Raw genomic sequence first — 23,524 nt, 5'->3', positions numbered from 1 at the left:
AATCATAGCAACCCATATTTTTCATTGCATACTTTTCTGAATTTCACACAGTGTCTCACTTTCACATAAATATCACAATAACTATGACCATTAATGAAATGTTGGGCACATCATCATGAACCTGACATATAAAGCTAACAGCAAAGCAAAAATGAAATTGTTTTACCAAATAGTTTCTGTAAAATTGTTTGAGAAAGACTGCAGGGTGCACGCCTCGACTGTCATTGCCGACCAACTGAAAAGTGGCTGAGAATACATTGTTTACACGAAAATTAATTTTTGTTTTGAACAATGAAAAATCCATGATGGAATGTATCAATATAATGAAAATGATAGTTGCTACTCACCATATAGTGAAGAGGTTTAGTCGCAGAAAGGCACAACTGCCAGAGACTGTGGTTGTGTGTGTGTGTCAGTTGCGTTTGGGCAAGTGTGAAGCTAATTGTATGACAGTCTTTTTGTTGTGCCTTTCTGCGACTAAGCATCTCTACTATATGGCGAGTAGCAACTATACTTTTCGTTATATTGTTACTTTTTTTGACTTGACTGTCCATATCACTGTTCCACTGAAACTGATTTTTGTTGCTACCAGCAGAAAATGTCGAGGAGTAAATAGGGAAGCGAGTATAGGAATTCCAAGAGTCTTAAAAAGGCTCCAACAAGATAGTCATTATCTACTTTCACAATATTCTCACTGCTCACCTCTAATGCATAAACTCAATTTTCTGTGGAGCACTGCCCCATAAAACAACTGCATACGGCAACAGGGAGTGAAAATATGCAAAGTAATACAACACCCTTGTCTTTAGGTCAACACAATGACAGATACTTCTATGGGCAAAACATGTTTAACTGTGCTTCATGCTTATCTTTGTACTGACTTCATCTTAAGTTTTTATGCAGTTGAATCCCATGGAATTTTACACAGAATAATTCATTTAGTGTAAGATCTTTAATGTCTCCTTGTAGGTGTAGGACTTCATTTTTGTTTGCAATCACATAATGAGTCTTTGTGGGATTAATGCTTAAGTTGTTAACTGTGAACCATTTGTAGGCCTGTTAAGCTATAATATGACCTGACACTTTTACGTTGGGGTTTGTATCGTGGAGTATAAGGCTTGTGACATTAGAAACCCTTAAAGATTCATCCACACAGTGCCCAAACCATGATGCTTATGGTTATCACTCAATTTCAGAGTGGGTAGCACATTTCACCTCCCTATACAAGTAAATTCAAGCATTCCATCATATTAATATATGGAAATGGAAAAGAGCTCTGGAAGAAAGTCGAAACAAAGCCCTGGGAGTAAATGACGTTCCATTCAAACTACTGAGAGTGTTTGGAGAGCCAACCATGACAAAACTCTTCCACCTGGCGAGCAAGATGTTCGAGACATGTGAAAACCATCAGACTTCAAGAAGAATGTAGTAATTTAAATTACAAAGAAAGCAGGTACTGACGTGTGTGAAAATTACCAAACTATCAGTTTAATAAGTCAAGGTTGCAAAATACTAACAGGAATCCTTTAGAGAAGAAGAACGAGAAAACTGTCAAAAGTCGACCTCCAGGAAGATCATTTTGGATTCTGGGGGAATGTAGAAACACGCGAGGCAATACTGACCTACTACTTCTCACAGAAAATAAGTTAAGGAAAGGCAAACTTATGTTTATAGAACCTGTAGACATGAGAAAGCTTTTGACAATGTAGACTGGAAATTCTAAAAGCAGCAGGGGTAAAATAGAGGGAGCAAAAGACTATTTACAATTTCCACAGAAGCCTGATGGCGGTTATAAGATTTGGCGGGTTTGAAAGGAAAGCAGTGGTTGTGAAGGGAGTGAGACATGATTGTAACCTATCCCCGATGTTATTCAATCTTCACATTGAGCAACAGAAAAGGAAACAAAAGAAAAATCTGGAGTAGAAATTAAAGTCCACGGAGAAGAAATAAAAACTTTGAGGTTTGTCGATGACATTGTACTTCTGTCAGAGATAGTAAAGGACTTGGAAAAGCAGTTGAATAGAATGAACAGTGCCTTGAAAGGAGCACATAAGATGAACATCAACAAATGCAAAACAAGGACAATGGAATGCAGTCGGGTTACATACGGTGATGCTGAGTCAGCCTGATAAGGAAATGAGACACGTGAAGTAGTAGATAGTTTTGCTATTTTGACAGTAAAATAACTGATGATGGTCAAAGTAGAGGGCATATAAAATGTACACTGGCAAAGGCAAGAAAAGCATTTCTGGAGAAGGAATTTGTTAACACTGAGTACAGATTTAAGTGTCAGGAAGTCTTTTCTGAAAGTTTTTGTATGGAGTGTAGCCATGTGTGGAAGTGAAACATGGATGATAAACAGTTTAGACACGAAGAGAATAGAAAGCTTTTGAAATGTGGTGCTACAGAAGAATGCTGATGATTAGAGGGGTAGGTCATATAACTAATGAGGAGGTATTGAATAGAATTGGGGAGAAGAGAAGTTTGTGGCCCAACTTGACTAGAAGAAGGGATCAGTTGGTATGACACATTCTGAGACATCAAGGTAGCACCAATCTAGAACTGGAGGGAAATGTGAGGGGTAAAAATCGCAGAGTGAGACCAAGAGATGAATACAGTAAACAGATTCAAATGATGTAGGCTGCAGTAGTTACCTGGAGGTGAAGAGGCTTGCATGGGATAGAGTACCATGGAGAGCTGCATCAAACCAGTCTTTGGACTGATGACCACAATAACAGCAGCAGCAACAACACTTACTACTACTACTCCTGTACTGTGGAATCACAAAGAGACAAAGGTATTTGGCTCAATTGCCAGTTACATAGCTTCCACAATGATGAGAAGCTTAGAAACATGGACAGTTGGACATTGCATGGCCCATGTATGAAACTCTTGAGGGAACTGTAATTTGCACAACTGTATATGCACATTTAGTCAAAGTGTTTACCTCAGATAATGTAAAAATTTTTGACCTGCCTTTCATTTAGTCTAATGTATGTTTAATATTTTGCAGCCATTTAAAACAGTTTTTTTTCCCTTTCTGGAACATTGAGCAGTAGATTAAGTCATGGTTCTTAAGCCTACAACAAGTGTGTTAATTTGGAGATAAAACTCTCAAAGTGACAGAATATTCAGTGTCATATGAGCCCATGTAACAGCTCCCCATAAACCCACTGTACAATGACACTAACATTCACCTATTGTGGAATGTTCGAGAATGACCTCTATGCCAACCCATATGGATCAGTAAAAGATCTTAGTTTCCCTTGATCCTGACAACTGGTGAATCACCGTCATTCTGGGGTCTACGTGACAGGCTATTCCCTTCTAACCTTTTTCAACCTACCTTCTCTCTTCTTTAACTTTGGCAGTATCGGAATTTCAGCTCCCCAAAATACAACAGTATGGCAGGACTATGAAAATAGAAGGAACTCCACCTTTACATATGAATAATAACTGCCAAATGACAACTCCTTGACCAAAGCAAAAACTGACTGGTAATGAACGTATAGAAAAGAATACAATGAGACAGAAGACCTATGGAAACATGAGGCAATAGGCATAAAATAGGTAAAACAAATTTTGATTGTGGGCTAAAGTACAAACTCAAGTTTCGACGATCTCTGTGCACATCTTGCAAAGAAAATGATCTCCCACAATGAAGTCATTAAAGTCCTGTGTTGTGTTTTTGCCTGTAAAAATGTATTTGTCAATTTGTGTAGCACCTGTGAGTTTAGATTTCTTGCTTGACTTGTCAGAATAGATACCACCAAAAGAAACTGCCTGCACTTTACACTGTTCCATGTAATAATTATTTTATAGTTGTGTCATCTAAATAGAATTCAACATTCCACTTTGACATACCTTTTTCATCTTCTGGTGGCATAACTTTCTGCATTTCCTCAAGATCAGAAAGCACCAGAGTAGTTTGTGGATCTGAATAATGCATTATTTTCCAGCTCACATTTGTAGGACGAACTGCAATGTGTCTGTAAGCACCTCCCACGGAATAAGCTCTGAAAAACAAAGATGAAAGATTTGGTATTTGAGTGTACAACCACGAACATGTCTGCTACTTGTGTGATACACCAATGAAACTTCTTTGGAATCACCTTTATAGGCCTTAATGAATTCCATTACACAGTCTCTTGTGTCCTGATGATAATGCAGCCAGAAATATCTCTGAGAACGAAGGAAGTATACCAACAAATTTTGTAAAGTACCTCAAATGTTATTGGTGTATCAAACAAATTTAAATAAAACTAATAAATTATTCAAATTATTTTGCAGCAGTACTAGCTCATGGAGAGGAGATGGGAGGAGTAGGTAAGTAGAGTATGGGCATTGCAAACTATTCTAGAAATCCATTAGACGTAGAGTTCACAACTTGGAAGGGGGAAAACAAAGAATATCAAGGTGACTGAATACTGGAAAGTAATAAGACATGTTTTACAATATCCTCCTGAATAAAATTTCTGTCCATTAAAAACACAGTCATATTTCAGATGTTTACCATTTGATTTTCAAACTAGCGAGAGTCTCTGTTTTGTTTTGGGGTGCAAAAACAAAGAGTGTCGTATGCACCCATGTCAAAACTGAGAACATAAAGACAAAAAAGGAGTTAAAAACTGATTATATGTTAAGCCCAATCTACAAAAGGAAAGACAGCTAAAAACAGGGACTTGGAGAATGGACAATAAAATGCGCCACAGAGGTCCTGAATTAAAGATTAAATGTCTTTTGCCATATTGTTACAATGGGTAGAAACTAAAACTCAGTCAACAGCCCTCGTGTTGTTCACTAAAATGGCCAATAAATCACATGGCGAACATAAATGAGAACATAAGTCGTTAAAAAAAGGGCATTCTATCAGGAAATCTGAACCGTCAAAGATTGAGGGGAATGAGCACATTTTGTGCTCATACCCCTCAATCTTTGACGGTTCAGATTTCCTGATAGAATGCCCTTTTTTTAACGACTTATGTTCTCATTTATGTTCGCCATGTGACTTATTGGCCATTTTAGTGACCACCACTTAACAAATGTCGACGGCTAAGAAGACAGTGTCCAATACACAATCTAGCTAAAATGGTCTCATGGTGAGAGGGCCAAGAGGTGGTCGTCCAAGCTGCTAGGAGAGGCTCAATTCCCCGGAGCTTGATCCCATGATAGGAGAACCAGTGCTGATGCCAAAGTGACACTATCTGTCGACAGACGGCAACACAGAGACCATCAGAAGGAATGGAAGAACTAGGAGGCTGAAGTATGAGGTCTGCAGCCTTGGCAGCAGCATCAGCAGCCTTGTCTCCGGTCAGACTGACGCGACCAGGAACACACGTAATCATCACAGTGGATCCATCACAAGTGAGCAAGTAACAGCTGTCTTGTACGCATTGCACAAAGGGATAGATGGTGTACAGTACACAGAGGCTCTGAGGGGTACAACGAGAGTCAGAGCACATAATGCAATTGAAAAGCCTCCGTTGCCGGATGTACTGTGCAGCCTGATACAGGGTGAAGAGCTCTGCTACAAATACTGTACAGTGCTCCAAAAGCCAATACTGAAAATAGTTGGTGCCAATGACTGACACCATGGTCACTCGAAGAGGTATCAGTGTACACAGAGCTACTATTGCAATGTTCCGTGTGAAAGTTGTGAAACTTATGGCGATATAGTGAGGCAGGGGTCATGTCCTTAGGAAGCAAATGAAGGACAAGGTGGACACAGGCCACTGCACAAAGCCAAAGTGGTGAAGGGTTCACACCCACTGGGAATGTGGCTGGTAGTGTGAAGTTAAGCTGCTGGAGCAAGAGGCACAAGCGAAATCCACAAGGTATAAAAGAAGAGGGATGCGCACCGTACTGGCGATCAAAGGAGTCATCGAAGAAGGAAGCATAGGATGGGTGGTCAGATTTGGCAGACAAACAGCATGTGTACCTGCTGAGGAGGAAGTCACAGGAGAATGACAACTGTAGTTTGGCAGCTTCTGCATACAGACTCTCAACCGGGCTAGTGTAAGAGACACCAGTGGCCAAACGGATGCCACATTGGTGGGTAGTACCAAGATTGTGTAAGAGGGATAGATGTGCAGAAGCACAAACATAACACCCATAGTCTAGTTTCGAATTGACAAGGGACGGGTACAAATGGAGGAGGGTGGTCTGATCTGCTCCCCAGGAAGTACCACTGAGGACACGTAGGACACTGACGGACCGCATACAGCACACAGTCAACTAAGACACGCGAGAGGACCAAGGAAGATTCCTATCAAGCATAAGCCCCAGGAATTTCGTAGTTTCAACGAACCGAAGAGCAACATGCCCAATAAGTAAAGACGGTGAAAGAAACCAATTGCACCAGTAAAAATTCAAACAAATGGTTTTGCCAGCAGAAAAGTGAAAGCCACTGTCGATGTTCCACGAGTAGAGATGATCAAGACACTGCAGAAGACACCGCTCAAGGAGACAAGTCCATGGAGAACTCCAATAGATTGCAAAATCATAAACGAAAAGGGAGCTGGAGATGCCTGGCGGGAGACACAGCATAATAGGGTTAATGGTGATAACAAAGAGGACGACCCTTACGATGGAATCCTGAGGCACACTGTTTTCCTGGATGAAGGTGTCCAACAAGGCAGAACCCGCACATACCTTGAAAACTCTGTCTTTTAAAAATTTCTGAAGGAAACGGGGGCATGTGGCCACAGAAGCCCCACATATAGAGAAACAAAGAATATCAATCCTCCAGCGGGTGTCGTAGGCTTTCTCCAAAACGAAAAACATGGCCAAAGTCTGGTATTTCTGAAAAAAAAATCATGACCTGTGTTAACAAAGTGACAGGGTGGTCAACTGCAGATCGGCGTGCTTGAAATCCACACTGTGCAGTGGTTAGTACACTGCGAGACTCCAGCTACCATACCAGCCAAGCATGAATCATCCATTCCATCACCTTGCAAACACAGCTGGTGAGAGAAATGGGGTGATAACTAGAAGGAAGATTTTTGTCCTTACCAGGCTTAGGTATGGGTATGACAGTGTGACAGTGGCTTCATGCCAGTGCCTGGGAAACATGCCCTCTACCCAGATGTGATAGTACATATGACGGTGGAAGTTCTTGTCCGCAAGAGAAAAGCTGTGCAACATCTGAATGTGGACATGTCCCAGCCCTGGGGCGGAGGATCGGCATGAAGTGACAGCATGATCTAGCTCTGCCATTGTAAAGGCAGCATTGTAACACTCAAGATCCTGAGAAGAGAAGCGTATCGGCCAAGCCGCCTCCACTCGTTTCCGATGGAGGAAAGCAGGAGGATAGTGAGTGGAGCTCTAAATCCCCACAAAATACCAGGCCAAGGTGATGCAGATAGCAATAGCGTCCAATGTGAGTTCATCTGCTACTGTCAGGCCAGAAGTTAGGGAATGGACCTTGGTCCCAGAGAGCCATCGGAGGTTGGCCGACACAATGGAAGGAGTGGAATTGTTAAAAGAACCAATAAAGGAAACCCAGCTAGCTTTTCTGCTATCCCAAAGAACATGACAACACAGTGCATGCACCTGTTCATAACGAATGCAGTTTGCCATTGTAGAAAAGCTGTTAAAAACACAGACAGACATCTCCATGCACGCACTGCATCTCTGCCCAGTCCAACAAGGGACCAGAAGACAGCATTATAAAGAGGAAGTGTGCAGAGTGCAACATACTGCAGCGATAAGGATAACATCTGTAAGATGTTCTACCTGATCATCACAACTGGAGAAATGTTGTTCGCAGATCACCAGGTTAAAAATTGCCAAGAAATAGGCTGTTCTTATTGTTTTTCATAAATTTATGGAAATAACCATCTTTGAAGCTTTCCCAGCCACTGTGTGTAATACAGTTGATAAGTATATCCACATCACATGAGTAGCGCAGTGCAAATGCACTTAATGATTCATTGGTTCACATCTCTTCAGTATCTTTTTTTCTGTTGTTCAATAAGAAATACCTACATCTCGTAATTATGAAAATCATTTTTTTTATGAATAATGCATGCCTTCTTGTTTCTAATTACATATTGGATGCAAAATTCCTGTTTTCATTTCAAATACAAATTATTAATTATCGATGTTTTTATAAAAGACTGTTCATGAAAAGTTGCTTAAATTAAAAAAAACATAATAATTTAATTTTTAAGGCAAAAATGAGACACAAAATCCTCTTTATTTGGACCATGTCCATCGTTTTATGCCACAGAGGAAGACATGTATCGTAGAAACACGAAAAACAATCATTTTCACAGCATAGAGCACATCATCATACGAATGCTGTAGTTTTACATTTGCTTCTGTACAATTACAATATGAACCCAACAGAACTAATCTGGAGAGTTCTGGAGTCAAGTTGTGGGATTTGGCCCAAAAAGTAACAAGACTGTTAAGCTGCCAGATATAATGGAACTAACGCACGCAGCTTTTTCACGTGCCACTGCCGAACGATGGCATAATATAGAACAGCTCATCATAAATGAAAAAGAGAAAATGTTGGGCCTGGCTGGCTTCGTGGATTCTGTTGTCGATAGACTCATTATAAAAGTAGCAGGTGGCACTTTCAGAACTGAAATGTATTTCTCAGATTCAGATAAGGAAGGAGCTAGAGATAAGCAGACGACTGACGGTAATTAATACATTCAGTGGCTTCAGTATTCAACACACACAGCTTGCTCAAAAACATTACCCTATGTTTAAGTTAGAAATTTTCCTCACTCTTGTTTGTAATTAGAATACCATGTCAGGTGAGAACGAGTGGATTTACGTTTTCCGTTTAGTCACCTAAGATGGCCACAGTAGTGTGGGAGTTTCTCCGAATGTTATTTCATTCTCTTTAAAAATTAAATGACATCAGAGCTATATTGTCCTTTTGGTCATCTCTTTTTATGTATGAACTGCAACTGCTCACATCACTGCGGGTTAGCTGGAGCGGTGGTTGGCCAGTGCTGTCCAAGCATGCACCGATAAAGCTGCTGTTCAGCATAATCGCACGGTCTATGTGCATGTAACACATCATAAAACGTATTCTTATGATCGCACTTGACAGTACTGGTCACAGCTTGGCTTCCATTCCATATGAAACAAAAGCCAATGAGATCCAAGCAAATGTAATGTTTACATCAGGTTTATTCTTATCATGAACAGAGTCTAGTAACTATACATGCAAATCAGGTGTTGTTGAAATTTTCTATGAGCAAATTGTTGTTTGTTTCTAAATTGGTACAGTTAATTTGAAAGAGATCACTCTCCTACTTTATAGACATATTTTACCTTTTGAAGAACTTAATTCATAAAATCTCAACAAAAATAAACAATTTCTGAAAATATAACTGGATAGACGAATCCACTCACCAAGCAGCAGCAGGAGAAAACACACAAAAGTTAACAAAATGTGCAACGTTTCAGAGCCAGTGGCTCCTCCTCCTGGCAGAAGAGTTGAAGGGGAAGGAAGAGGGATGAAGTGAAAGGAATGGTAAGGTTCAGAAGATATCACTTCCTCTCATTTTTTGGCAGGCTTCAGGAATCCTCATCTGTCTCAAAATAGACCCCAAAAAGTAGTACCTATTATTGTGCTGTTTTCTAATTATACAGCTATTAGTTAACCTTATCATGGTGTCTACTGTCTCTCTGACTCCTAATTTTGCTTTTTTTATGCTATTATTTAGTACGTAATAGGTGTATACTTCAGGCAAAATATAATTTCTGATATTACATGCGTCTATAAAATAATAAGTTTTGAACAAAAAGTATGAGTTAATCATTAGTTAGCATTATTTACATCAGCAGCATGCAGTCGGTCCATTTAGCTGCCAAAATATAATCATCACTTTGTAAGTCAGTAGGAGGCTACCATATTTAACAATCATGCAATTTGCCACTTGTGTTCAGACATCATGAAGCTTATATATAATGTGGACAGTGTGTACTTCGGTATCAAAATGTACAGTCCATGCCCGAATTACGTAAGTTAGTGTGCTAGTCTGCAACCAGAGAACTTTTGAAATAGTACTTATCAGTGTAACTTGCTAACCTGGTTCAAATATTTACACTATTACATAATGTGTGGCTAAATAAGAAGAGAAAGAAGACCAATTACTGCAGTTTGACTGTCATTGCTTAACCACTCAACTTCAAAACCCGAGTTGTCTCGTTTTCATTATTCTGACAAACTTAATGGTGAGTACACTCAGGCAACCTAAGAAAAGACCTACAGAAAAATAAAACCGTATTTATATCTGTTTCAGCATTGTGTTTGGCTGCTAGAGAGCATCTGGTACTACATTTGAAGGCTGGCTGTTGTGTTCTGGTTGAGGTGGCTGCCACTAGACATCGTCTTTAAGCTTTGAATACTCGACAATTAAAGATGGGCTTTCAGACACACTCCTATCTTGTTTAGGCAATGCTTACAAAGAAGGATAGCTATAATGATACCAAGTTTGACATTGAATTTATCGGCTCAGAAAGTGAAGAAGAATGTGATGTTACTTCATTAGAGACTGAAAGTGACAACAGTTCATTAGTTGAGTGACAAGTGCTCGCTAGTGGTACCAGATGAATACATCCACTGTACTCCAGCCAGCTCTTCGAAGATTTATGTTCACAGGAAAGCATTGCACCAGTGGTAAGAGATAAATATATCAATTATGCTCCAGCCTGCTCTTCCAAGATTTACGTACCCAGGAAAGCATTGTGAAACAAATGGTTAGACTTCTCAGCTACAAAGAAACTAAAAAATGACTTCAAGGTTCAGGATATTTAGTCAAAGTCCAGTGCATCAGTGTGCACAGGATTTTATTACTGGTGATCTTCATAATTTTGTAACTCAAAATTATGAGTTTCATAAGCTGTCTTAACATATCCATTGTAATGTCGCTCACTAATAAAAACATTTTTTGGAACATAATTTGGGAAAAAAATTGTCAAATTAAGGGGTTAAAATATGTTAGTCAAATTCATTAACAGCTTGAGGACAATAAACAATGAAAGACCGAGAGCCAACTGAGGCTTACTACCAGCTACCAGGTTACATAAGTTACAAGTGGGAAAATGTAATGTAAAAATAGTGTTACAATGCATGTTTTATTTTATGCATGATTTTGTGGAAAACTTTTAGCATTGATTTCAAGTGGTCCTAGCTTGGTTCTTCACATAAACATACACTTCACTTTTTAAAACTGACACTACATATAGGATAAGATGCACATGTATCCTTGCCAAAAAATAATGCACATTGATGGTTGTCAGAGTAGCAGCTGCCCGCCACAGCTTCTCAATCGACACACAAACTTCACTTGTGCCGTTGGTGGCAGTGTCCACAGATCACTACTATGTGCAATGGGTGAGCTGTGATTTTGTCAGTCTAGTGAACACCTAGTTTAACTAATTAGTTGGGAATTTAATGAGTAGCGTACGGCTGTGTGATCTAGAAAAATGGGACCAGAATAGTTTAAGTAATTTAATTTGTGGAGTAGAACAGTAAAGCTATGGAGTAAAACAGTAAAGCATTTAACGAGAAATTAGAAGATACAGGAAGAAACTCACACGGTGCCCTTAAACCTGAAGTGGAAGCTACCTTTCCAGCTCAAGGGGATGCTACACTCAAGAAGTTAGAAGGAAGTATGAATCAAAAATTAGAGCCTACTGCTAATGAGTTGCGGTGATTAAACTGCGGGCATAAGAATTTAAAAAGGATTTAATGATAACAGTTAACGTACAGAGAAATAAAATTACTGCTATGAAGAAATAATTGAATAATTTGCCTAGCAAAGTATAGCTAGATATTAACACACAGTGTTTTCATGAGCAATGCGGTACATAATCATTTGAAAGAAGTTCACAATAACGTACAATCCTATGACACCCAAATCTCACGTATAAATGAGCAGTCAAATTGTCAGAGGTGGAAAAACTGTTAAATGAAATTTTGAGTCCTCAATCATCCTTGACCAGTTTGGAAGAGAGATTACAGGAGTCTGTTACACAAAGTACAGGATACAGTTGAATCTACTAGTATTAAAAAAAATTCTTTGGGATGTATTGTAGACACAGAAAGGCAACGCAGAAATTATGGGACATCTTAGAAAATGCAAAAATAGAATTTAGAACTAATGAAACTAATAATAATGTGTTGGTGTACCTCTACAGTATTTTGGGGATATTCAAATGGGAAACAGAATAAACATTTTGAAACAGTTTGCAAAGCTCAAACCAGATGGGGAGGTGAATCCAACACATATGCAACATGGGCACAGATGATACCGAATTCCAGGTCATATTGAATTTGTTACTCCATACGTCCACTGCATTAATACCAGTAGAGATAATGAAGAAGAAATTTATAGGAGAGCCAGTATTAGAATTCTTTAAATGGTCCCCTCCAAAGAAAAGAGGCAGCAGTAATAGACAATAAGATAAAAAGCAAGTTAAAGGAGTCCACACACAGCAGACTACCTAAGTTTAACAACACAGCAGTATAGATGACAACTTAGTAAAAGATGTCCATCATAGTTCCAACTTAAAGGAGATAAGTAAGTTCTTTCCATGGTATTGTGGAGCTTTCCAAGTGGTAAGAATACAAAATCCTAAGGCACTGCTCCTGTTGATCCAAATACAGGCCAGGAAAATGAATTATACAATATTGATACAGTTAAGAAATATACACCCCAGGAGAATCTACACACTGCAAATTCGGCAAAATAAAACCACATCTGCAGTCCGAGTTAATGGCTTGGATATTTCTTCTGTAAGTTCCCCACACAAACTCCTTTCCCTTACGTTACTCTATGTTCCGTACCTCTTACTATTCTATCTTATTTAATAACTAAATTGCATCCAAGTTTGTGAAAGCAAGAATATAGCACTCAAAGTTGCTAAGCAGATAACTGGAATTATCCATTTTTTTAAACTATTTATAACATAGGGTTGGTTTCTTAAACAAAAAAGATAGACACATACATACACAGAGACGAAAAATGTCATGGGATACCTCTAATTGTCGGACCTCCTTTTACCCAGCATAGTGCAACTCAATGTGGCATGGACTCAAGTTGTTCGAAGTCCCCTGAATATTGAGCCATGTTGCCTCTATGGCAATCCATAACTGCAAAAGTGTTCAAGTGTAGGATTTGTGCACGAACTAATCTATCAACCATGTCACCTAGATGTTCAATGGGATTCACATTGGGCTATCAGGTTGGCTAAATCATTCACTTCAATTGTCCAGAATGTTCTTAAAATCAATTGCAAACAATTGTGGCCTGGTGAGATGGTGCATTGTCATCCATAAAAATTATATTGCTGTTTAGGAACATGAAACCCATGAATGGCTGCAAATGGTTTCCAAGTAGCTGAACATAACCAGTGGACCCTATCCATTCACGTAAAAGCAGTCCACACCATTATGGAGCCACTACCACACCATTATGGAGCCACTACCAGCTTGCACAGTGCCTTGTTGACAGTTGGGGTCCATGGCTTTGTGGTGTCTGTACCACATTCAAACACTACCATCACCTCTTACCAAGTGAAATCGTGACTCACCTGACAGAGCCACAGTTTTGCAGTTGTCTAGGGTCCAACGGGTATGGCAATGAGCCAAAGAGAAGCACTACAGGCGATGTCAGGCTCTTAGCAGAGGCACTCACTTTGGTCATCTGCTGCTATAACTCATCAATGCCATATTTTACCACAATGTCCTAGCGGATACATTCGTTGTATGTCTCAGTGATTTCTATGATTATTTCATGCAGTGTTGCTTGCCTGTTAGAAATGCTTTCAGTTGTCAAATGAAGGTCATTGGCCATTGCATTGTCGGTGGTGAGGGATAATGCCTGAAATTTGGTATTCTTGACACACTCTTGACACTCTGGATCTTGGAATATCAAATTCTGAAATTATTTGCAAAATGTAATGTCCCATGAATCTAGCTCCAACTATCGTTTCATACTCAAGGTCAGAAATATTTCCATAAAATTCACCAGAGTACAAATAAAAGCTCCACCAATGCGCTGGCCTTTTCTATTATGTGTATGTGATACTACTGCCACTTGTATATGTACATATTGCTCTCCCATGACTTTTGTCACCTCAGTATACATATCCTGTTACACATACTTGGGATTTCTTTCTTTTTTTATCAGGAACAATACAAAATGGTAGGGTTTCTACTGCTTTATGCTAGGGGTTCTTTATGGTGAGTTGATAATGATGACAATAAACAGACAGACTTCTGATGAAGACTGACAGTTTACTACCCAACCTCCCCTTCTTTCACCTGTGGCTCTTTCTTTCCAAACTTACAACAGATATTTGCTAAGGTTAACTTTTGGGGCCCGCAACAGTGAAGTTGTGAAAAGTCTGTTCATTAACAAATGTTAAACAACTTCTCACTCCGGTGTCACAACAAATAGCATTGGCAGATGTGGTAATTCCTTGGGGTAGGGAGTAGTAAGGGATTCTGTTTTGGAGCCATCTTCTTTCTTCCTTCAACTTTAATGAATCTAATCTCTACTTCCTTTCTTCCTTCTCTGCAAAGTGTACAAGTTCTATCTTTTCCTCTATCCATATTCATAAGTTTCTATTGGTTAAACCCTTCTGTTTTCCGAGTTTTGATCACAACCTGTTGCAACAGGATGACCGGTAGGACTCGTACATATGGACGTAATTTTCATACCATACATTTATTGTGTTTGTCAGTATGCTGCATGTTAGGTACTACATACATTGTGGGGGGAAGATAACAGGGGAGAGCCCATGCGTGCAGCGCAAGAGTCTGAAATTAACCATGCTAATATGAGCGTAACGAGCAGAAGAAGCAGTGCCATTTAGCGAGAAATCAGTAAATTGATACCACAGATTTCCTATCAACAGAACAACATTATGTTACCAACTTTAAATAGAGAAGGTGCTACACACGGAATAGGAGTGGCAGGTACAAAAATTAGGTTATATTTAAGAAACATAACATTCCATCCGTGTCAGAAGACAGTTAATCACCTGAATATATATTAAGACATATGTGTTTTATGAAGTACCTGAGTATGGAGAGACGAAAATACAGTTATCTCGACTATTGTAGCAGGTTTTGTCACCAATATAAAAATCCACTGAGTTTTCGAAGCATGAAAATGGCAATTTCAGTCCTTGCTTTATACAGTGAAACCTCTATTTTATATTTTCGTGCAGTCCATACTCAAAAAATGCAAAACTGAGGAAAATGCAGAATTAAGGTAAATGTTAAACCCCCCCCCCCCAAAATATGAGCAAAAACACATGTAACTGGCATATATGATGATAAAGCGCAATCCTCTCCGACACTTTGTATAAAATCTGTCTAGTTGAAGGAAATTAAATGTATAGTACAATGTTTCTACAACAATTTGTGGTAATGAATTTCATCAGTTCTTAAAATCTCACAGATGTGGAAGTGGTTAAACAATATGCATAAATGTGGAAATCTGCTTAATGACATGCTTTGTCACTATTGCTGTTATTACTTAATGTTTTTCTTATGAGCCACACTTCATATGCTCACTACTGTTAAAAGTGATATTTTGGGCTTGATGAGAGAAACACGAGACATGAAAACATGAGTTTACTTCCCCAATTGATGTCAAAAGCTTATAGAAGCCAGTTCAGTGAATTTCTGTAGACTGTGCAAAATGTAAATTTGAAAGAGAAAGCTCAGGTGCCACAGTTTCGCTTCATCCCTTCGAACACTGCTGCCAATCTTTACGATCTACAATGTTTGGTGCTTGTGGTGCAAAGTATGTGTGTATGTACTTGTTGCAACTGCATCATGTCAGATTTTAACACGAAAGTCTTTAAAATGTGCTATCAAAAAACCTTTGTTCTACTTCCATGTGTAATCTCTGTCTTACCACATTAGCTGTTGAAAAGTAATTTTCAGCACTTCACACAATGCTTTCACCCCACTGTCGCTGAAGGGCTACTCCTCCTTGCCACACATCTTGTAGGCAATCTCATTTTACATATGTTAGTGTGGGGTGGTGGCTGTGGTGGCTATTGGGTGACTTAACAAATCGCCAGCCAATAAGAATTCACTAGCCAGAAATGGGCAACGTTTCGTTGATTATGACTGAGCATATTCTTCGAGACTCAGTGTTTGAATTTAAAAGGTTGAAAATCGATTTTGTTGCTTAATACAGTACATCGGAAACACACGCAAAAAGATGAGACTTGAGTTCTAAGTGGCACAAGAAAAGCTGATGGCTGGGCTCCTACATCATGTATCGGCTTATCCGGAACACATTGTGGGACAGTTTTGGTTTTCCATTACTGCTGCATCCTAGGAGTATTTGTATCATAATTGTGCGGTGAAGCTGTATGTTGCAAGTCGTGTTGGCTACACCAATGCGGATTGTGCCAGCATTTTCTCTCTCCCGTCTTCCCTCTTCACAACGGCCTAAAATATTCCCTTAACTCCGCCACCACCTCTGGTGTGAACTGTGTGTGTTGCGCCACTTATAACTCATTCAGTCACATCAAATGTCAATAGGAAGCAAAAGGAATAAAGTCAAGTGAGAGGCCCAGTAAGAACTCGAAACCAAGGCAAACCTTACTAGGAAGAAATGTAAAATTAGTTGAATTTTTAGCATTGATCCTACTGCTCTTTCACAGGAGCTATGAATTTATGGTGTAGAATCACAAAAAACGTAAAACTGAAGAATGTAAAATCAAAGTTCCACTGCATATCTTGCAGTATTTTAATAATAAAGTGAGCTGTATGTGTTGCTTGGAATAATTTTAAATACATACATAGTAGCATACCTAAATCATCCTAAGAAAAGGAAATGAACATGGGAATATTGTTACCCAAAGTTATACACTAACACCAATGTGTTTTCGTACATCAACAAAATTGTAGGTAATTTTTTTTTTTTTTTTTTTTTTTTTTTTTTTATGAAGGGTATGGTGTGGTATGTTTTAAAAATGAGGTAAAGAGACACCAGAAGTGAAGTAAACCCTATCTGTCACGATGTGAGAAATGAAACTGAGGTACTGTGCAGACAAATTTTATATGGTGACTCTACCCTGCGTTAGATGAGATGAGGGAGTTGAAATGGGTAGGCAGATCTACAGAGAGGCTGTCTTATGACAGGTCAGGGCATTTAAGGAAAAATAACAACTGGGGCTAGATATATCCAACAGAGCTATCTACTCCTTTGCTTAGCATCATTTTCATCTGAAGGGAAGAATGGTTGTACAGTAAGTTCTCATAGAAAGGGCTGAAAACAGTTATTAAAGTTGGAGAAGTCGTGCCGAGTCGCAGTTGTTAACTATGTTGGAAGTGGAATCCAAACTAGTTAGCAGCAAACAATTTTACCACAGAACCAATGTGTGGTAATCTGCATTCTGAGTATGCTGATATTTTGTAACTGAGATTTGAATGCATTTCATTTTACATGAAGAAAACAAATCTCACACACTTATACACTAAAAGCACAATTAATGTTATTGAGTGTGTAAAAACCAGGCATTAACAACATGGTATGGTTAATTACTAGACCCATCTTTCGTGCTAACTTGAAGAGCCAAGGAAATACTCCATATATTTACTGAGAATAAATGAAATGGATAACAGATTGTAATATAGTACCAGATATCTTACGTTTAATTGTAAAGAATGCATTAAAAAAGAGTGCCCAACATCTTTCATCTCAGTGGTGGGATCTGTAGTGAGGGTGCTCATGGCTCTTACAAATACTTTACGGAGTGGGGAAAAATGCACTTTGTTCATCCCAATCTGTGATATTGCACATGGTGCATATGCTGTGACGTAACATAGCAGGGGCAAGGAGCACTGTGGTGAGCGCAGCAGCACTTGCTAGCTGTGGACATTTGTGTCTTGGTGACACCTCTTGAAGGTGTCACGAACACATCCAAGAAATTGGACATACTACAACGTAAACACTAAAGACAAAAGAAGACTGTAAATACTCGGTTCTTAAGTAAGTTCAATGTAGTCGGGCTATTGACTGATGTCTCTGAATGAATTTATGAGTTACTACTATTTGGATCAGTCTTCACAACAGATGTACATGGTAGAAACAATACAGGAGATTATAGTTTAAGAGCTGCTCTTCATTCAGCAGCTGGAAGGAGTGTGAGACACTCTTAGAGCAACAACCGGCCTTGGGATGAAGTGAAGAGGAATATATGTTCACGTACGGCCGTGGTATGGAGTATATGGGCGACTGGAACAAAACAAAAATGTGACTGTATTGGAACAAGAATAGTCAAAGATAGCACACACCACAGCACCCTGACAAATCCACCACATAATGTTCCCCCACTCCAGGTCGAGGTGCTACATTCAAGCCAACCCCCGCCCCCAACACACACACACACACACACACACACACACACACACACACACACACACATTATATTGTACTAAGGTGCACCAACAATAAAACATTAAAGATGTTTTTAACATTTTATTTCCATCTACATTTTTGTAACATTAATCAGATACATTCAATATTTAAAGCATTTTGCGAACTTGCAAAACCAAAATACAAGTTGAATTTTGTATGCACATGTATGCAGGCTCTCATTACCCAAATTGCGAATGTGATTTAGCAGCTTGGAGGGTCTATCGGAAAGATAGAAATTGAGAGATGGTTGTTACATGTGAATTAATTTGTGTACAATGATCCAGCATAGGGAAAAAGGAGGCAAGACGATGACAAGCAGCAAGGAAGGCTAAAATGTGTGATGATGGCAGAAGGTAAACAATATCTGAGTGAAACAATGACGATATTTATTTCACACAGAATGCCACACACAGCATCTGAACTGAAACATGCCTACATTATTTCAATTAGATTTCATGTAACAAAGGTGTCACCCCACTACAGTAAATGTATTTCATTGCCTGCAACATTTGCTCATTCACAACTACAGTAGCTTATATACAAAATGCAGACTGCCATCCACAGTTGAAAAGCAATCCAAACAAATCTCACAGACTCAGATTTAGCAAGAGCACATGCACAAACACATCATTTTCAAAGTAATTAAATTGTTGCATAACTACGTTTACTACTACTTGTTCAGAAATTTATAATAAAACAATCATTTAAGTTTATGATGTACAAACCTCACACTCTGTTTCAATTTGGCAGGTGACAGCCCATCTGCTTGGAGAAGTTCTTCAAACCATTCTTTTGTTTCATTCTGTGGGTATACTACATCATGGCCAGGTAGTGGTAAAACAATATCATAAATTGTGAAGTCTTTCACATCACTTTCTGAAAGTATTCGCACAGAGGGTTTCTGTCTGTTGCTCGCATTGTCATCAGCAGTATCACCTAAGTGAGAAGTTTTCATAACTTCAAGCTTAGAACACACAGCACATGGAACATTAATACCTTGCATTTTCTTAATGAATTGCATAAAATTATTTATCTCACATAAGAATCAGTATCTCAATTTGAAGGATTATAGTGACTATTATGTTAGACAATTTGTTAGAGCCTTACAGCAAGAGTAAAGTGTTGTTCTTTGTCGGATGTCCATTTTCCACAACATCTGTTCAAAATCTGTCTCTTATTAGGATAGGGAAACTACCTTACAACATATCAAAAAACTTTGACAACAAACACAAATTGTAGTTTACGGTACGGGTACATATGACAGTACTATTTATTAATTTATGATGTAACTGCATAGATGAAAAATCTACTCACCAACCAGTGGCTTGTGAAAACACACAAAAGTTATAGAAATGTGCAAGCCTTCTGAGCCAGTGGCTGCTCCTCCTGGCCGAAGGATCAAAGGGGAAGGAGAAGGAATGAGGGGAAATGATTGGCAAGGTTTCAGAATGGAAAGAGCTAGGGAAATGTTGCCCAGAACCCTGAGTCAAGAGAGACTTACTAAACTTGATGGAAAAGAAGGCTGAGTGTTGAGGGCTGCACTGGATGAGATCTGAAACCTGAGAGCTTGCAATAAAGAAGACAGAGATTACTGAAAAAAAAAACTGAAAGAGTTAATAAGAGTAGATTACATCCTTCATGGTGGTTTTTCAGTAATCTCTGTCTTGATTATTATCCTATCTTCCACCTTTAAGCTCTCAGGTTTTTGAATTTCATCTCTTGCAGTCCTCAATATATCATTTGCATTAGATTACTGCCATAAACAGAAAACGAAATTTGCCAAACTTTTTCCACTCCATTGTGGCAGGTTGCTACACCAACTGGTTTCGAATTATTTCAGAATGAAAACAGTCTTGGTTGAAAAGTTTTTAAATATCAATGTGTGTCACACTTTTGGGGCATCAACAGATTGTCAATAAAAACAAGAAGCCAATCAATTTGAAACAAACAGTGAAATGGAGCTGGAACGCATCCATCATATAAACACAAAATATAAAGTAGACCTCGTTAAAATGAAGCTGCCACTACATTATCAAGAAAGTGGCGTAAAAACTTCAACAACTATCACATTACTCTGAGCACACCAGCTGACTCTGCCATAGCTGTATCAAATAGGGCCACACTTACAAAATAAACACGGTATGAGCCACATGCAGCACAACTTCCATTTGGCCCACACACAAAGAAATATTATTGTGACTGATCAAGATGCAAGCAAGACAGAGATTATAGTGACTAGTATGTTAGACAATTTACGAAAAGAGATGCCATGACAGTGTGTATGATCAGCATAAGGAACGTTTACTAAACACAAAAACTACATAAAATCAAAATATTAAGATGCATATATGCAAACCATTGCAATCACATGAAACCAGAAGTACAGCAAGGTACCCCTATATAAAGCAGAAAAAAGTAAGTAAAACGCTGAAATCAAGAATATTATGATACAATGCTAAAAGCGTTTTGTACGTTGCTGGAATGATACCTTTTATTTTATGTCCACAGCATTATTTTTAACTTACGTTCATTTTGTTGTGAGGGAAAGATAGGGGATTTCAAGTGGTCTTATTAATGATCTTTTACCATAGGTTACTGTTTTATGTGCCATAACTTATATTTCTTTATTTTAATGACCAAAAATAGCTCTTCAACCTAGTTTGCAATGCTGATGACTGCCCCTTCCCCTGACCCTGATACCTTGATGTTTGCACTTGTTAATCTTGTACACATAGGCTATCCATCCACTTTAAAATTCAGCTATTTTACTTCATATGACTGTTTCAGTGACATATTTTGACTAACTGTTTCTTCATCTCATGATTTCACCTATTTTTTCTGCTCTGCATAGGAGTACCTTAACGTACTTTCGCTTTCATTTGATTGCAATGATTTACATATATTCATCTTAATTTATTAGATTTATGTAGTTTTTCTCTTTCGTAAATGTTCCTTATGCCAATCACGTGCGCCACCTGGGCACATTATACACAGTGTTTGCATCTTTATCTGACACAGTAATATCTGTGTATGTGCTGAATGGACATTGTGCCATGTGCAGCACATAGCGCGATTATTTTGTAAGCATGGTCCTACTTTGTACTGCTGTGGAGGAGTCAGGTGGTGTGCTCTAACACAACACATGCAGTCGAAATTTTTCTGCGACCTTGTTGATGATATACTGGCTGTTTTCTTTTCTTTTAACTAGGCCCAATTTACATCCCCCCCCCCCCATGAACCATGGACCTTGCCATTGGTGGGGAGGCTTGCGTGCCTCAGCGATACAGATGGCCGTACCGTAGGTGCAACCACAACGGAGGGGTATCTGTTGAGAGGCCAGACAAACATGTGGTTCCTGAAGAGGGGCAGCAGCCTTTTCAGTAGTTGCAGGGGCAACAGTCTGGATGATTGACTGATCTGGCCTTGTAACATTAACCAAAGCGGCCTTGCTGTGCTGGTACTGCGAACGGCTGAAAGCAAGGGGAAACTACAGCCGTAATTTTTCCCGAGGACATGCAGCTTTACTGTATGATTAAATGATGATGGCGTCCTCTTGGGTAAAATATTCCGGAGGTAAAATAGTCCCCCACTCGGATCTCCGGGCGGGGACTAGTCAAGAGGACGTCGTTATCAGGAGAAAGAAAACTGGCATTCTACAGATCGGAGCGTGGAATGTCAGATCCCTTAATCGGGCAGGTAGGTTAGAAAATTTAAAAAGGGAAATGGATAAGTTAAAGTTAGATATAGCGGGAATTAGTTAAGTTCGGTGGCAGGAGGAACAAGACTTCTGGTCAGGTGATTACAGGGCTATAAATACAAAATCAAATAGGGGAAATGCAGGAGTAGGTTTAATAATGAATTAAAAAATTGGAGTGCGGGTAAGCTACTACAAACAGCATAGTGAACACATTATTGTGGCCAAGATAGACACGAAGCCCATGCCTACTACAGTAGTACAAGTTTATATGCCAACTAGCTCTGCAGATGATGAAGAAATTGATGAAATGTATGACGAGATAAAAGAAATTATTCAGGTAGTGAAGGGAGACGAAAATTTAATAGTCATGGGTAACTGGAATTCATCAGTAGGAAAAGGGAGAGAAGGAAACATAGTAGGTGAATATGGATTGGGGGGAAGAAATGAAAGAGGAAGCCGCCTTGTAGAATTTTGCACAGAGCATAACTTAATCATAGCTAACACTTGGTTCAAGAATCATGAAAGAAGGTTGTATACCTGGAAGAATGCTGGAGATACTAAAAGGTATCAGATAGATTATATAATGGTAAGACAGAGATTTAGGAACCAGGTTTTAAATTGTAAGACATTTCCACGGACAGATGTGGATTCTGACCACAATCTATTGGTTATGAACTGCAGATTGAAACTGAAGAAACTGCAAAAAGGTGGGAATTTAAGGAGATGGGACCTGGATAAACTGAAAGAACCAGAGGTTGTAGAGTGTTTCAGGGAGAGCGTATGGGAACAACTGATAGGAATGGGGGAAAGAAATACTGTAGAAGAAGAATGTGTAGCTCTGAGAGATGAAGTAGTGAAGGCAGCAGACGATCAAGTAGGTAAAAAGGCGAGGGCTAATAGAAATCCTTGGGTAACAGAAGAAATATTGAATTTAATTGATGAAAGGAGAAAATATAAAAATGCAGTAAATGAAGCAGGCAAAAAGGAATACAAACGTCTCAAAAATGAGATCGACAGGAAGTGCAAAATGGCTAAGCAGGGATGGCTAGAGGACAAATGTAAGGATGTAGAGGCTTGTCTCACTAGGGGTAAGATAGATACTGCCTACAGGAAAATTAAAGAGACCTTTGGAGAGAAGAGAACCACTTGTATGAATATCAAGAGCTCAGATGGAAACCCAGTTCTAAGCAAAGAAGGGAAGGCAGAAAGGTGGAAGGAGTATATAGAGGGTTTATATAAGGGCGATGTACTTGAGGACAATATTATGGAAATGGAAGAGGATGTAGATGAAGATGAAATGGGAGATAAGATACTGCGTGAAGAGTTTGACAGAGCACTGAAAGACCTGAGTCGAAACAAGGCCCCGGGAGTAGACAACATTCCATTAGAACTACTGATGGCCTTG

At 39.0% G+C, this 23,524-nt stretch overlaps 1 protein-coding gene across 2 annotated transcripts in view; it reads right to left on the bottom strand.

Moving 5' to 3' along the window:
• The window catches only part of LOC124544731, a 151,767-nt gene that overhangs the window by 31,489 nt on the left and 96,754 nt on the right, over positions 1-23,524 (bottom strand). For both annotated transcript variants that reach the window (XM_047123382.1, XM_047123383.1), the window contains exons 10-11: positions 19,148-19,358; positions 3,865-4,016 (exon numbers count right to left, since the gene is read on the bottom strand). In XM_047123382.1, the coding sequence (XP_046979338.1) occupies positions 3,865-4,016; positions 19,148-19,358 (363 nt within the window). The remainder of the gene's footprint in view (positions 1-3,864; positions 4,017-19,147; positions 19,359-23,524) is intronic.

The sequence above is a fragment of the Schistocerca americana genome, chromosome 8, assembly GCF_021461395.2.
Source record: "Schistocerca americana isolate TAMUIC-IGC-003095 chromosome 8, iqSchAmer2.1, whole genome shotgun sequence".
NCBI classification, from domain to species: Eukaryota; Metazoa; Arthropoda; class Insecta; order Orthoptera; family Acrididae; genus Schistocerca; species Schistocerca americana.
This window is presented reverse-complemented; position numbering and strand designations above follow the sequence as displayed.